Genomic DNA, 14656 nt, shown 5'->3' with positions numbered 1-14656 from the left:
CCATCGGCCTGCATTGTACTGTGTGTGTAACACGACCAGCACTCAATTCATACACAACTTACTAATTTCATCTCCACCAAAAGGGGGGGTGCGTACAGTAAATTTAGTCAAACGCTGACATCTACACTCTTGGCTTTATTTTTTGTGTAACTTCTTCTTCTATTTTAAGATTCCAGAATCTATAGGTCTTTTTCAATTAATCATGATTTGCTCGTGAATGAAGGTAAATATATCCGGCCCTGGTCTGTATTCCTAAAAACTGATTGCAAGGATTACCAAACAAAGCGAATGTTGACAACGAGGAAGACATAATAGTAATGCTAATAAGAGAAAAAGCTCATTGCGAGTAAAGGAATCATCAACCATGGCACTTCTGTACACCTCTGGGAAAGACATCTGCAGCTATGGTTTCAATAAAATTGCAGAGCTGTGCTTCTGAAATGCCTTAAGGAAACTCTGGGCTTGGGAATCTGTGGTTCCACAGTAATGTCAAAAGCCCAGGAGGTCATGAATGACTCATAATGTCCCACTGCTTTTTGAATGTCTCCACATCTAAATCCACAGTTGGCAGTGAAACAAAGGACAATATTATAAGCATTTTATGCTGTTTTGAAAGCAAACTTTTAGCTTTCCCTGTCTGAAAAGAAAAAGAAGTGCGGTCAAAGAGTTCAATTTTCTGAACTACTACCAAAATACATTCCTTTTCGTTATATTAGTTCTTATTATCCAGGATGACAAGGTCACAGGAAAAAAAAAAAAACCAATTGAGTTCTTCCTCTTTTTTTTTTTTCTCAAAGAAGTTGCATTAAATTTAAATTGGATTCTATCAAACCTAGCTACACACGGACATTTCCTGTTAGTTACCTGGATCTGAATTTTCTAGACCAGTGCTTCTTAAACTTTAATATGCATATAAATCACCTAGAGTTGATGAAAATACAGACTCTCATTCAGAAGGTCTCTGGTGGGACCCGAGATGCCGCATTTCTAATGAGCTCTAGGTGATGCCTGAACTGATAGTCAGGGACCACTGTGATTAGCAGGCTGTTTCTTAAGCCACAGCCCCTCCCTAGATTGCCATTCTCAGTAAAAAGAAGTTGAAGCAGAGAGTCACCTAAGGGTCTTTCCAGTTTTAAAATTCCATGATTCCAACTAATTTTTATTTCATTAATATCTATATGTCATGAGTCCTTTCAGTCCAGACAGGCAATAGAAAATTACCAGTATGTCTCACTTCCTATAACAGATGGTTGTTTAAAAATAATTAGTAAATCATCTTATAAAATGAGTCATGCCTTTACTTCTCCAGAGAAATGTACTATTTAAGGAATCCTGGTTTTCTACAAAGGAAACAATCTCCAAGTGTTTGTTTCAACAGTCTGAATTTCCTTTTGTAAGGATTTTTTAGCATTAACACCTATGTGACATGAAAACCTACTGCTCTGGTTAAAATTTGCAAGATGGGGAGTACTCGTGGAGGACACGTCCACGAACACCACACATGTGGGAAAGAAGGCAGCTCTCTCTGCTTTTTAGAAAGCAGACCCAAGAAATGGAGAGCTATCCATGGATGCTTGTCCAATAGTGGAGAAGACACACACACACACACACACACACACACACACACACACACGTGGTCTTCTCTACTTTCCAGTGGCTCTCAACCTTAGAGGCAGATCAGAAACACTTACTCAGGGGAAGTAGTCTGTCAAAAAGTCCAATGTCTGCGCCCTGTCTCTAAATTCTGATTTAACTGATCTCAGTTCAGACCTGGCCACGAGCATCTTTCTTTAAAGGCTCCACAGGCTATTCTAGTCAGGTGAGTTGACATAGCTAATGTGTAACAAGTTGATAGAAATAAAATAAATAAACAAAAGTGGGAATAAATAAAAAGTGGGAATCCTGGAAGATCTTGTCGGTGTGAGTAGTACACCTCACTCTGTATTGGCCTTAAATGTGATCACGGTCCTCACCTGGTGAGAATAAATATCAGGCAGAATCATAATGACGTTTTTCACGAGCTGGCTTATACAGAATACTCCTGAATTCCTTTTACCAGCCTTTTAGATAAAAGGTCCTCAGGAACCTTTAAGCACCTGTCACCAAATGTCATGCTTTCCCGTTCTTAAGTAAAAGGTTCAAATGATACGCTGATGAAGCAAAGTGAAGATTAATAAGAAAGAGAGTAACTTCCAACACAAATCACCACCATTGCCGGACAATCCTTGAATGGAGGGAATGTGCCTTGGCCCAGGTGAAAAAAACCTAGGGGTTTTAACCAATTTCAAACTCGGTATGAATTAGCAGCATAATGTGTCCACCAGCAACTCAAAACAAAACTAGGCTACATCAACAGAAGTAGAGTTTTCACAAAAAGAGACATCAGACCTGCTTTTGTATTAGCCAGACCATGTCTAGAAACTGCTGCTCATTTAAAGGAGAATCTGGGTAAAACGGAACGAGAGCGGTAGGTGAAAAGACTCAACAGTATATCTTGGGACGAGGTATGGTTGAAAGAGTTGGAGATGTTTAACCCCCAGAAGCAGAGCCAGTGAGGGGGGATGCGGTGAGGCGTATGGTTGGTATCTAAGGGTATTGTGCTGCTATATGCAGCTTCCATACTGAGACATCGTCAAGATTACTTGTGAGAATGTAGGAAGAAGCCTATTATTAAAAACATTTTAAGCACCTAAGTTTGCAAATGATTTACTTAAGGACTTCTGGGTTTGAAGAGCAATGGTAACCTGAGTCCACATTTCTTCCTCACTCTCTGAAAACAAATACAGAATCAAATGTCGTCAGTGTTCCTGGGGAACAGAGAACACTGTTCGGATTACCTATAAGAAGAAGAGAATATATATACAAATTCTAATGAGCTACCATACCCCTCTAGCCTGTGGCTAGGCAAGTGGAGAGGGCAAACTTGGAAAAATGAGCAGGGTGGATGTATTGACTTAGAAGCAGCACAGACAAAATCACCTCCGGAAAGAGCGAGGGAAAGCATAAATGCACAGGTTGGGACCTGGTCATTCTTAGTCCTTGCTAAAGAGAAGGAGCCCCAAGGTGTGTCAGACAGGAAGCAGAGTGTGTTGGGAAGAATCGGGTATATAAAGAAGATGTGGTACTTGGAGATAAACAACGAAGGGAAAGGAGAAAAGAGAAGAGAAGTCAGGATCTTGCAGAAGACAAAGAGAAACAGTAATAGGTTGGCTACCATCCTCCCCCGCTCACAAACTGAAAACCTTTCTTGAATGGAAAAGGAAGGGTAGTGGGTCCAGCCAGCCTGTTATAACCGAGTATAACATCAGGGACTCCATGAGAACAGATCACACATGAGAACATAGCCTACCGCCTGTCCCATATGCAGGGAAAGAGAAGTACGTTTGCAATTCCAGAACCAGGAGCTACAACATCCAATGTGGTAGCCACTCACCACACATAGCTTTTGAGCATTTGAAACACGGTCAGCCCAAATTGAGATGTGCTGTAAGTGTAAAATCCACACTGGATTTCAAAGACTTAACATAAAAAACAGAATGAAAGAATCTCATTAGTGATTTTTGGTTTTGATTGCTGAATCATGATATTAACCTTAAATATGATTATAATCTCCTCCTGATTAAAATCCATACTAGGCAAAATATACAGCAGGCAAAATTGAAATGATAATATTTTGCTTCTATTGTGTTCAATATATTACTAAACTTAATTTTACCTGTTTCTTATGAGTTTTTAAATGACACTACTAGATAACTTAAAATTATATGTGTGGCTCACATTATACTTTTATTGGGCAGCATTGGCCTAGAGAGAAAGATCAGGAAAAAAGAAGGAACTACCCAACAGTTATACTTGTTTGAAAATGAAACAGGCTGTGTCAGGAAGCATATAAACTATTGCTATTTGGAAAATGAAATTCTGTGACAACTGCTTCTGGCCAGGATGGAGAAACAGGGATTAGATTATCCCAGCATGTTAAACAACTAGAAAGCTGTATCAAAAAAAAAAAAAAAGCAATAGTTTTTAGACACTGTTCAATAAGCAGCTCAGGGTCGTGGCTCCTGAGAAAAGGAAAACTAAGGCGGGAGCCCTGCAACGGTCCCAGCACACCATCTACTCCTTCTAAGCTGAAGCACAGTGAAGAGCCCAAGAGTCCAGGGGTGCCACCGAGCTGAGGAAACAGAAGTTGGAGCTCCCCAAAGCGAAGCTGGTATTCATGGAACAGAATGCTGGGAAGAAGGGAGACCCACAGAAACAGAGCTCTAGAGATCGTCAGTGGAATCCGCTTCAGTCTTTGACTGAGTACTGACCTGTGCAGGTGAGTCAGGAAACTACCAAAGGCCAGGCAAAGAATCACCAGCAAAAGTTGGCAAAACAACCCTGCGAGCTCAGACTGTGGTGGCAGCTTGTTGTCTTCTCACCAGTCAGAGTGAAAAGAACTCAGTATATGGACACAAAGAAGAATGCTAAGAAGGACTTCACGTAATAGCCATCGACCAAAGGCTATTCTGGGCTCACCCTAGCAAAGCTTAAAAACAAGCCTTTGAAAGGATCAGACTTATTACAAGCATCTTGGTGGTGTACAAAAACAAAGTACACTCATTGTACTACACACACAAACAAAACACCCATGGTACCAAAACAACAAACAAACAAACAAAAACTACTATTTAAAAGGAATACAACAAAATCCAGCAACCAACAATGTAAAATTCAAAATATCTGACATCTAATAGAAAACTACTAGGTTTGCGAAGAAGTTGGAAAATATGGCACACAACCAGGACAAAATTCGATGAATAGAAATAGACCCAAGATTATCGGAGATGATGGAATTAGCAAACAAAGGTGTTAAAATAGCTATTACAAATATGCTCCATATATTCAAGGAGGTAGAGAAAAACACACACATATTAAGAAAAATGGAGGATATTTTATAAAAGGCCAAAATATAATTTATAGAGATGGAAAATACAATATCTGAAATTTAAAAAATACACTAGATGGAATTAACTGCTGATTAGACACTGCAGAAGAAAAAATCAAAGATTGTGAAGACACAGCAATAGTAATTAATCAAAATGAAGCACAGAAGGGGGCATCTGGGTGGTTTAGTCGGTTAATCATCTGAGTCTTGATTTTGGCTCAGGTCATGATCTCAGGGTCATGAGAGCAAGCCCCATATCAGGCTCCATGCTCAGTGAGGAGTCTGCTTGAGATTCTCTCCCTCTCCTCATGCGGATGGGTGTTAGGCCCAGGATGAGGCAGGCAGAGACAGGAGGCCCTTAAGGATGGCAGCGCCAATCCCCCAGCCCTGGGAGGCTCGCAGGCATGTTCTTCTCTGGGCATCATCCTTGGTTGAAGGGAGCTGCCTCGCCCAGAGTTACGCCCCCTCACCAGAGGGCAGCCACATCCAGTGAGACGTTCAGGTCAGGGTACAGGGGTCCCAGCCCTTTGCCACAACTGGACATTCCTGCAGGGTCACCCAGCTCTAGGGCTTTCTGTAGGGTTGGCTGAAGACTTTGTTATAAATGCACCACAGTTAAAGTTCTCCCTCTGCCCTGTCCAGCTCCCTTCATCCCCTCAAAGGCGTGGACCGTTACGGCACCCCTGAAATCCTCCCGTGTGCATGCGGGCACGTACACACACACACACTCACATGCTCACGCACTCACGCTGATAAGGGGCAGCAAGAAGAGTACAGAACATAGGCAGTTCGCTTTCCATCCCCTGCACTCCCTCCCTGAGCTTTGCCCTCGTCTGTTACTCTCTTCTTCTGGACAGCCAGGCCCTCCTAGAGCCCGGACTTTTGCACATTCTTCATACCATCTTGTACCCAGATAAGCGGGGCGAAGGAGATTTCTGGGGGTGCAGGTAGATTCAGAGGCTTCTACCAAATCATGGTATCAATAGTCACCCAGTGCGGCTGCTAAGGATCAGCTCCGACCTTAGCCTGTGAGCCCAGAATGGCCGGGCCTCGGGGAGTGCTCTAGAGATGGGGTCAGCAGTTGCCATCCGGCCACATGAGTGAGAACAGCCAATCCCATTCCCTTGAAAGACATGACCAAGGTTTCCAGAAATTCTAAAAACATTACAGAAGCGTGAATACAGGCCCAGGTTGCTTGGTGCAACACCGCGGCTGAGGTCTGACTGGGAGCCAGGGAAGAGTGCACGTGCCCAGTGCTGCTCTCTTTAGCATTTCCAGAGTCCATTATATGTGGCAGAAAATAGACCCCACTGAGAGCTCAGGCTTCCGCGGATGGCACACTTGCTACTCCCCAAACAGAACACAGATAACGCCATCTACACAGGATGTCATTCAGACGCTAAAGCCCACATCCTAAATCAAAATCAGAGTGCTGCCAACGTTCATTTATTTAACCCATTATCTACAGATGGAATGAGTTTTCAGGAATAAGCTTTCTTTTATGTTACATAAAGCTCTCTTCTGAGACTTCTGTAGAGGGGGAGGGGAGGGGACCACCGGAAGGGTGTGGCCACAGACAATAGATCTCTCCCCTACACATGCTTTTACCAATCTCTCTGGCCCCAGCGCCCACTGATAACACTTTCACCTCCAGGTGTGAACGTGTAGCTTTATTAACGAGCCATGAACTGTGCTTGTCCCCTTGTCTAGGCTGATACAGAAACAGAAACTCAAGTTCCATATAAAAACTCTGTGTGTGTACATGTGTTAATGTGCTTGTGTGTGTGCCTGTCTCACTAATAAAATGGAGAGTATCTATCTGTTCCTTCCAGGAATATGTAAAATTCAATTCTACTTTTGTGAAATGTGAGGGTGGGGGGCAGCAGGAGACAGAGAGAGAGAATCTGAAGCAGACTCCGTGCCCAGCATGGAGCCCAACACAGGGCTTGATCTCATGACCCTGGTCATGACCTGAGCTGAAAGCAAGAGTCTGACACTTAACCGACAGAGTCACCCCGGTGCCCCAAGGATTTTGTGAAATGATTTTTAAACCCAAGTAGGAGAGATGTCAGAGCTTCTCTTATCTCTCTCTTTACTTGAATCTTCCCCCATCCCTCACCTCCTTTTCCACTTCAGCCAGATTTGACCAGTGGCTCAAGGAAACAGCAGGGTCAACATCTGGCACAGAGGAAAGAAAGGGCAGGATTTGAGTGCCCACTGCTACCCTCAAAGATGCTTCCATGGGACAACTCTCGTTTGAAGAGGTCTCTTCCTTTTACAATGGCTTCAGCTGACTTCCTGCCCATCCAATGACCTGCCTAGTCTGCTACCTCCGAAGATCTAGCATCTTCGAAACACGGTTAGGAAACACATAAGACAAGAAATTTAGGAGTACGCACAAAGGGAGCTAATACGTGATAAAGTAGATATGGAAAATCATTTGTGTAATTGAAAATTCACAGGCGATTGAGGGGAAGTGAGATTTGTCACTTTTGAACCGAGACCCAGCCCCTGAAAGCTAGAGATAACAGTCCTCCCTCTGCTGCAGGCATCGAGGCGCCGCCTGTGCCTGTTTCCAAAGGAACGGAGGATGGATAGAGGAAAACTGAACGAAAATCTTGTTTGACTGATTTAAGGACACTGATATAATCTTTTTCCATCCTAGGCCCATGTGCCTGGAAGGAAGAGTGGAGAAGTCGGGCTATTTTCGTCAGTAGAAGGAAAGGTGTCACACCACCTGGTCGCGGGCACCCACTGTGACTATCCTAACAGAAAGAAGAAAAATTTGGAATAAGATAACAGAAGAATTTCCAAATAGCTTGGGAAAGGCTATCAAACAACCCAGTATATATTTTTAAAAAATGGCTGGATAATGTTATCCTGCTGTAGAAAAACAGATATCACTGAAAAGGTCACACGTGGATTCCGGTCTTGATTCGAGCCGCCCGAGGAAGCCCCTCTGTCCTGCGGAGCCTCCACTTCCCCATTTGGCAGGTGAGCCCCTCTTTCCATTTCTGACTTGCTTCCATCTCAAGACGTGAGTGTGAGGTCGGGTCTCCGTCTGCACATTTATCTAGGGGCCCTGGTTGTGCCTGAGGGTCTGTTATGAGGCCTCCGGGTCCAGGGCAAAGCAATGGGAATTCTGCTGGAGGCCGGGAGCTGGGAAGAGGCCAGTTTGCTCCCGGGCCTCTCACTCATGATACGTTTTCCTTCTGTTATTATCTTAGAGCCACGCAGATGGCTGCCGCTTCTATTTTGACTTCTTTAAACAACTCCACACCTTCAAGTTTATAAAAACTCAGATTTATGATTGTTTTAAGCCACAAAATCTCCTACTGGGGACAGCCCTAGGGAGATTTTCTAAAGAGTGCCCTCTCCAAAGACCAGCGATTCACGATTACTGGCAAGGTAATGGTGACAAAGGGGACTGAGCAGAGTCGTGATAAGATTATGAAATTTGTAGTGAAAGAACACAGAAAAGCACGTGCTGTGTGATTCCAATTATATAAGGTTTAAGAAAGTCGAGGGGCATCTGGGTGGCGCGGTCTGTTAAGCGTTCAGCTCAGGTCATGCTCTCAGGGTCATGAGATCGAGCCCCATGTTGGGCTCCATGTTCAGTGTGGAGTCTGCTTAAGACTCTCTCTCCCTTTCTCTCTGCCCCTCCAACTGCCCCCCACCCCCGCTTTCTCTCTCTCTCACTAAAATCAATCAATCAAGTTTTTTTTTTTTTTTAAGAAAATTGAAACTAATCTATGGGGACAGAAACAAGAACAGTGGTTGCCAATGTGGGAATGGGTGATGATCAGAAGTAGGCACTAAGAACTTTATAGGGTCACAGAACTAATGGTTGCATGGTCTATACATTTATTAAAACTCACTGAACGGGAAACAAAAAGATGAAGTGTGTGAGAGCTGAGCCTACGTCACACTAAACACACGCATGGAGAAACACGGATATAAACACACACATTAAATACGTATCCCTCGTGTTGGAGGTCATGTGTTCACAGACACAGGGCTACTGGGGAGGCAGAAGAGCACGGCATTAGCAGCATAAGCTGTGAAGTCCCGGGCTTCCCAGGCGTGAAGCCCGCTCCTGTGTGACCTTGGGGAAGCCATGTACCTTCTTCACGCACCCCCTCTCTTCCCCTAGAAAGCAGCACAGCTTCACGTACAAGTGAGCAGTACATTACAGTCCGGTAGGAAGGACTTGACGAGGGGGCCATGCCGTCCTGGTGGATACTGAGTGGTGTCTCCCAGTTCTGAAAGTCTATTTTGTGCCTCGGCTGAATGTACAAGTGGAAGAATATTCAAATCTAGAATTCTTTCAGCCAAGCAACTTTGCACAGTTACTTTTGACAAGTTTATAAACTCCACTGTTGTTTCTTTAATAGATTGTTAAAGCAGTTAACCTATATAAGTATGCAGAAATATGGAAATGTAAATTGATAGCATTTTTTAAAAGATTTTATTTATTTATTTGAGAGAGAGAGAGAGTGTGTGTGTAGGGGTGTGTGTGCGCGCACACACGCTCACGCATGCCCAAATAAGTTGGGGGGAGAAGTGGGGGGAGGGGGAGGGAGAGACGAGCAGACTCCCCCGCTGAGAGAGAGCCCTACACGGAGCTCCATCTCATGACCCTGAGATCATGACCTGAGCTGAAACCAAGAGTCATACACTTAACTGACTGAGCCACCCAGGTGCCCCAAACTGATAGCATTTTTATAATATTCTATTTTAACTGCCATCCTTTGTGATATTTTTATCTCTTGTTCAGCAAAGGGCAGTTTTTAGATCCATTATTAACTATTAACAAAAGAGACCTGGAGGCTTGCTGGATGTTACAGATTTTGTATTTCTTCCCTAACACACTGATATCTGAGAGAGTGTGTCAAAAAGATCATCAGAATGTGAGTCACGAAGGTGAACTGGCCGAAGACAGCTTAGCAAACGGTCATGGGCGCCCTTGGGTGGACGCCTCACTCAGCTGCAGCATTCTCTAAGTGGAAGGGAGGGAGGGCTTGTCTACAGCCAACTGCCAGGTGACTTGGAAGTCACAGCCTCTCTGTGACTTGCCACAAAAAACCTGAGTTAATAGGAATAATGGTAATGGTAACGGCAGCCAACCTTCTCATGTACTTGCTACATGCCAGGCACTGTTCTGAGGGCTTTATCCTATAAGGCAGGTGTTAATATCATCGTCCCCATTTTACAGGTGGAGAAACTGAGGCAGTAAATGGAAGTAATATGCCTCAGATCACACAGCCAGCAAACGGGAAGGCCTGTACTCTTAGCTATTCCAGACTTGCTTCACTAGGAAGTAAAAAACTAAAAAAAAAAAAAAAAAAAAAAAAAAAAACCAAAAGACTAAAACTAAACTAAACTAAAAAAATAATTCCAAAACGTTTTCTTATGTTTTTTAGAAAGTTCAGAAACAAATTAAAGAATTTGCACTGTGTTTCATTCTACTATCTTGATGACTCAAGTTGCTTATGGACTCTTTCTTACTCTGTGCCAGTTTTTTTCCATTAATTTTCTGGTTATTTCAGATCAACAGTTAGAAAAGGCGAAGTATTACAAGTGAGGAGACTCACGTTCGAGTCTTGTCTTTGCCACAAACTTACTGTGAGAATTTGGTCGAGGCCTCAGATTCCTTCTCCTTATGAGAAGGTCCTTTCTTTAAAAGAGTTCAGCGTGTGTCAAGTGTCATCTGTGAACTTGAGAGACACTGTGTGTCGGGAGCAGATGGCGGGGCAGGCGGCCAGGGGCTAGTTGCTCCGTCCTGGCTGGAGGCTGTCATGGCTGCACGCTCAGCCCCGCCCTCCGTGTCTTGGCTGCGCCCCAGCCCAAGATGTCAAAGAGACATGCTTGAGTTGGCCGGCACCCAGTGTGATATTTAGGAAGAAGAAAATAAAAGTGTAGGGATGACCACATTCTCTTAAGTAATATTAAACAAGAGCGTGCCACCCTCCTAATTTCCTCTGAAAGTACTTCTCATGTTTGCAAAGAGAATGACAAGACAAATATCTCGGCCCATCATTCTCCCCGATGTGATGTGTGGGCTGGGAGTTCCTCACAAAATCCCCCATTTTATAGGAACCAGCTCAGTTTCAGTGCCAAGTCTGGTTCTCAAGCAGCCCGATGCCTGCTAACCATGGTCTGTATATGTGAGAGTCCTGAAATCATAATGATATTGTTCCTTTAAGGTATTAGACAGCAGAAGCAAATGGGAGAATGTCCTCATCCGCCATATGCATGCAGTGACCCCACTGTTTACGGAAAATAAGGTGTGGATATTTCCACAAGCGCTATTTTTAAGATGTATAGTCACTTTTGTCTTTCCAGTCTACCATGCAAATCCGTGGAGACCAGAAAAAAGATTAATAAATAATTTTATAACTTTCCACTCCAGTGTGATTTGTTTCCCTGAATTATGTATTCGTTTGCATATTCAAAACGACTTATTAAGGGCCTACCAGGCATAAGGAACTTAAAAAGACAAATTCCCAATCTCTGTTATAAGATGTGAAAGACTTTTTAAGAGGCCTAAGGACTTCTGCTGTTCCATTTTCTAAGCATCCAAGAATATGTCCCCTTAGTAACAATCGAGGTGTGTACATTAAATGCTAACAAGTTATTAAATAGAGTTGAAAACTGACTTGCTAGTTGTTCCTCTAAGAATGTCAACTCCCGCCTTTATCTGTCTCCTCCCCTTTGCAATGCAACGGTGCCTTCAAATAGCATCCTTTAAAAGGCAGCTTTACGGCTTTGGAGGAATAAGCTGATTTCACAGCCAGTTTTGCCACTGCTATGGAAAACAGAGCGCACATGCAAGCCAGCTGAAGTCATACACACTGCAGGGATTAGGGCTGCGGGGGCCTCCACCACTGCTGTCAAATTGCAATTGGAAACAGCTTTTCCAAAGTACAGCATGAGAAATCGGGAATGCCTGTCGATGGCTCCCCGACCCACTGGGTTTTTAATCAGGCCTGGTACAACCCATTAGAGATCAGAAACATGAACATGATGCTGAAACCAAACAAGAGCATCTTCTGGTCTCCAGGTTTTGTTCAGCCTGGCTCCCTTCCAGCCTGTAACGATTGCCACTCACCAGTGATTAAGGGAACAGTTTCTGCCTAGGGAGACGGGCGCTCCGGGAAGGTTCGACCCAGGGGTGGGACAGGGCTCAGTTCAGCGCCCTTCCTTCCCTCCAAGCCCTCGATGTGCAAATGGTCTAACTGCTTGACTTTTTAACCTTATCACAGTCACTTCAACTTCATCAGTCACTCAGAGGTAAAATAACTTTTGCAGAGGTCAGGGGAAAACTATGTAGAATATTAATAAACTAGAACCCTTCGACAACAACGTTTTTTCTTGGCACGCCGATTTTAAAGGAGAGTCCACTCCCAAGAAACTAAGCTCAAGTCAGTCATTTAGTAAAACAAAACAAAAATTACTTTCAGAATTTGCTTTGAGATTAATCCAGACGTAGCCCAACTTCCTATACCTCTGTCTAGATGTAGAAGCTAGGAGATGGTAGAAAACCCAGAGGTCAGTTATCACAATGTTCGGTTCATTTGTCAACCCTTGAACAATCTTTTGGGGCACATTTACCAAAGTAGGAAAATGAATTAGTTGTACGGTTGGTCAAAACATGAGCTTATCAGATAAATTACCACCATACCTGTGACATACAAGACACTCCCTCAGATGATACAGTGTTGTATATCATGGATGGTAGCACTTGAAAATGGGCCCACTGTAACTTCCACCTTGAAAGATCCTTAATTAAAAGTCCCTTAGAAGTATGATTTTCTGACGAAGAAGGAACTGTGATTTTATTATTTTTTCTACTTGCCTTAAAGGCTCAAGTAGAATTCTGTCCGTTCGATAACATTCCCTGGCCGGCCCTTGGGTCAACTGGAATCTGTCTTCCACATCAAGTTTATGGGATGTCTCTTTAGCACAATATAGGTAGTTGCTTATAGGTGAATCTCTTCCCCCCTCCCCAGATGTTGTGTTGTTTCCCCAAAGGCAGTGATTGGCCTTACTCATTTCTGAAGCCCTCCCCACACTTGTTATAGAATTAAAACCCAGAACAGAATTCAAAACAAACAAAAAACTTCTATTGTCTAAAATGTATTGCTAATTTGTTATTATTTAGAGAAAAAGCTGTTTTCAGGAAAAAAGCATAGCAAAATGACGGACAATATTTCAGATGGTAGGAGAAGGCTCGGGGGAGAGCATTACATGCAAACTGGGTGCTCAGTGAAGGTAAAGATAAGTCTCTGAAATATTACTCGACTATCACCATAAAGCTTGTCCCAAACTAGGGCAAATTTAGACCCCTTAGGACATTCTTTAAAAAACAACAATTTTTGGATAAAAGTTTTATAAAAATGACTTGTCTTCTAACAAAAGCAATTTCTTAAAAGCACCTCAGAGATCTACCTAAAGAAAAACATAGCTACATTTTAGATACATTTTTATCAATCATGATCAAATCAAGGGAAGAAAAGGAATTCTGGTTAACTCCAAATTAACTAGAGCGTTCCATCGTCTGGGCATCACCTTCAACCTGGCAATGAAATCCACCTGCTCAGAGGAATAGGACTCAGACAGCCCTTACCTTCATGAACAAACATCTTCTGAGCATCTTCAGGATGAAGTAACACCAGTAGAGGTGAAGGACTTGCAGGACCATGAGCTGGAGGTTGAGGAAGATGTATGAAAAGAAAGGCTCAAGGTAGTGAAGAGGCAGAATCAGGGTGCAATATAAAATCCTGAAAAAAACCAAACAGAGGAGAGTATTTCATTACAAAGTATTAGTGAATTTTCAGTGGGAAAACAAATACTTTTCCTCCCAAGGCTTATGACATTTATTTCATTTCGAACCATGCCCAGAAAATTCTCAAGGGAAAACAATATGATAATATTACCTTTTATATCATTATTGGTGAGCTACAAAAAAAAAATACAGTTGGCCTCAAGGGAGACAAGTTAAAGCAAATGGAATTTTTATTGTCATGCTGCCTACACTTCAGTCTCTGTACCTGGGTTTCCTCTTTGCAAACTGAAGAGTGTACCCAACCCTACACAGCTTCCTGGGGTTTGTAGAACAAACGGGATCATGTGTGTTTACGTGGGGTTATAATTATCCTTGTGACACACCCTCATGTATTTGGCAGCAAAGGTGAATGCGGAATTTTATAAAAGTAAATTTTCCAATAAAAGAGGCTTTTAAAGAAACAAAAATTCTATTATTACTTCCACTTTCTAAAGCGAACTGCATAATTTATGGATTTCATGAACAGACTCGTGGACATAATTTTGAGCTGCCCTCCATGACCCAGAATGCACAGCGCCTTCAGATACGACTGCTGAATGAGGGGCTCACCGGTTCCCTTCCCAAACTTCATACACTACCATGATCTTAGAGTTCCTGGATTGGTTTGCTCGTAAGTATATTATTCTAATTATTTAAAAAAAAAAAGTCTATTCTTACAAAATAGGAAAACTAAGAAAAAGAAATAGAGTTGCCCATAATACCACCAGTCTAAACAAATTATATGGGGGCTTTTGTGTGCTTTGTTCTATACATACTTTATTTTTTACATGAACACATAGTAAAACTGACTCTTTTTTTTTTTTTTTTGGTGTTCTTTGAATTATAATACATGCAGAGATCTGTGTAACCACCACCACGATTAGGATCCAGAACAGTTTCAT

The 14656-nt window shown here is 42.7% G+C and overlaps 1 protein-coding gene across 1 annotated transcript in view; it reads right to left on the bottom strand.

Moving 5' to 3' along the window:
- The window catches only part of CERS3 (ceramide synthase 3), a 72484-nt gene that overhangs the window by 13600 nt on the left and 44228 nt on the right, over window positions 1-14656 (bottom strand). Inside the window, exon 9 of the mRNA XM_008687590.2 lies at window positions 13557-13710. Within this exon, the coding sequence (XP_008685812.2) occupies window positions 13557-13710 (154 nt within the window). The remainder of the gene's footprint in view (window positions 1-13556; window positions 13711-14656) is intronic.

This window comes from Ursus maritimus, unplaced genomic scaffold, assembly GCF_017311325.1.
Source record: "Ursus maritimus isolate PB19 unplaced genomic scaffold, ASM1731132v1 scaffold_27, whole genome shotgun sequence".
Classification (NCBI taxonomy): Eukaryota; Metazoa; Chordata; class Mammalia; order Carnivora; family Ursidae; genus Ursus; species Ursus maritimus.
Note: the sequence above shows the minus strand (reverse complement) of the source record. Positions and strands in the feature narration are given on the sequence as shown.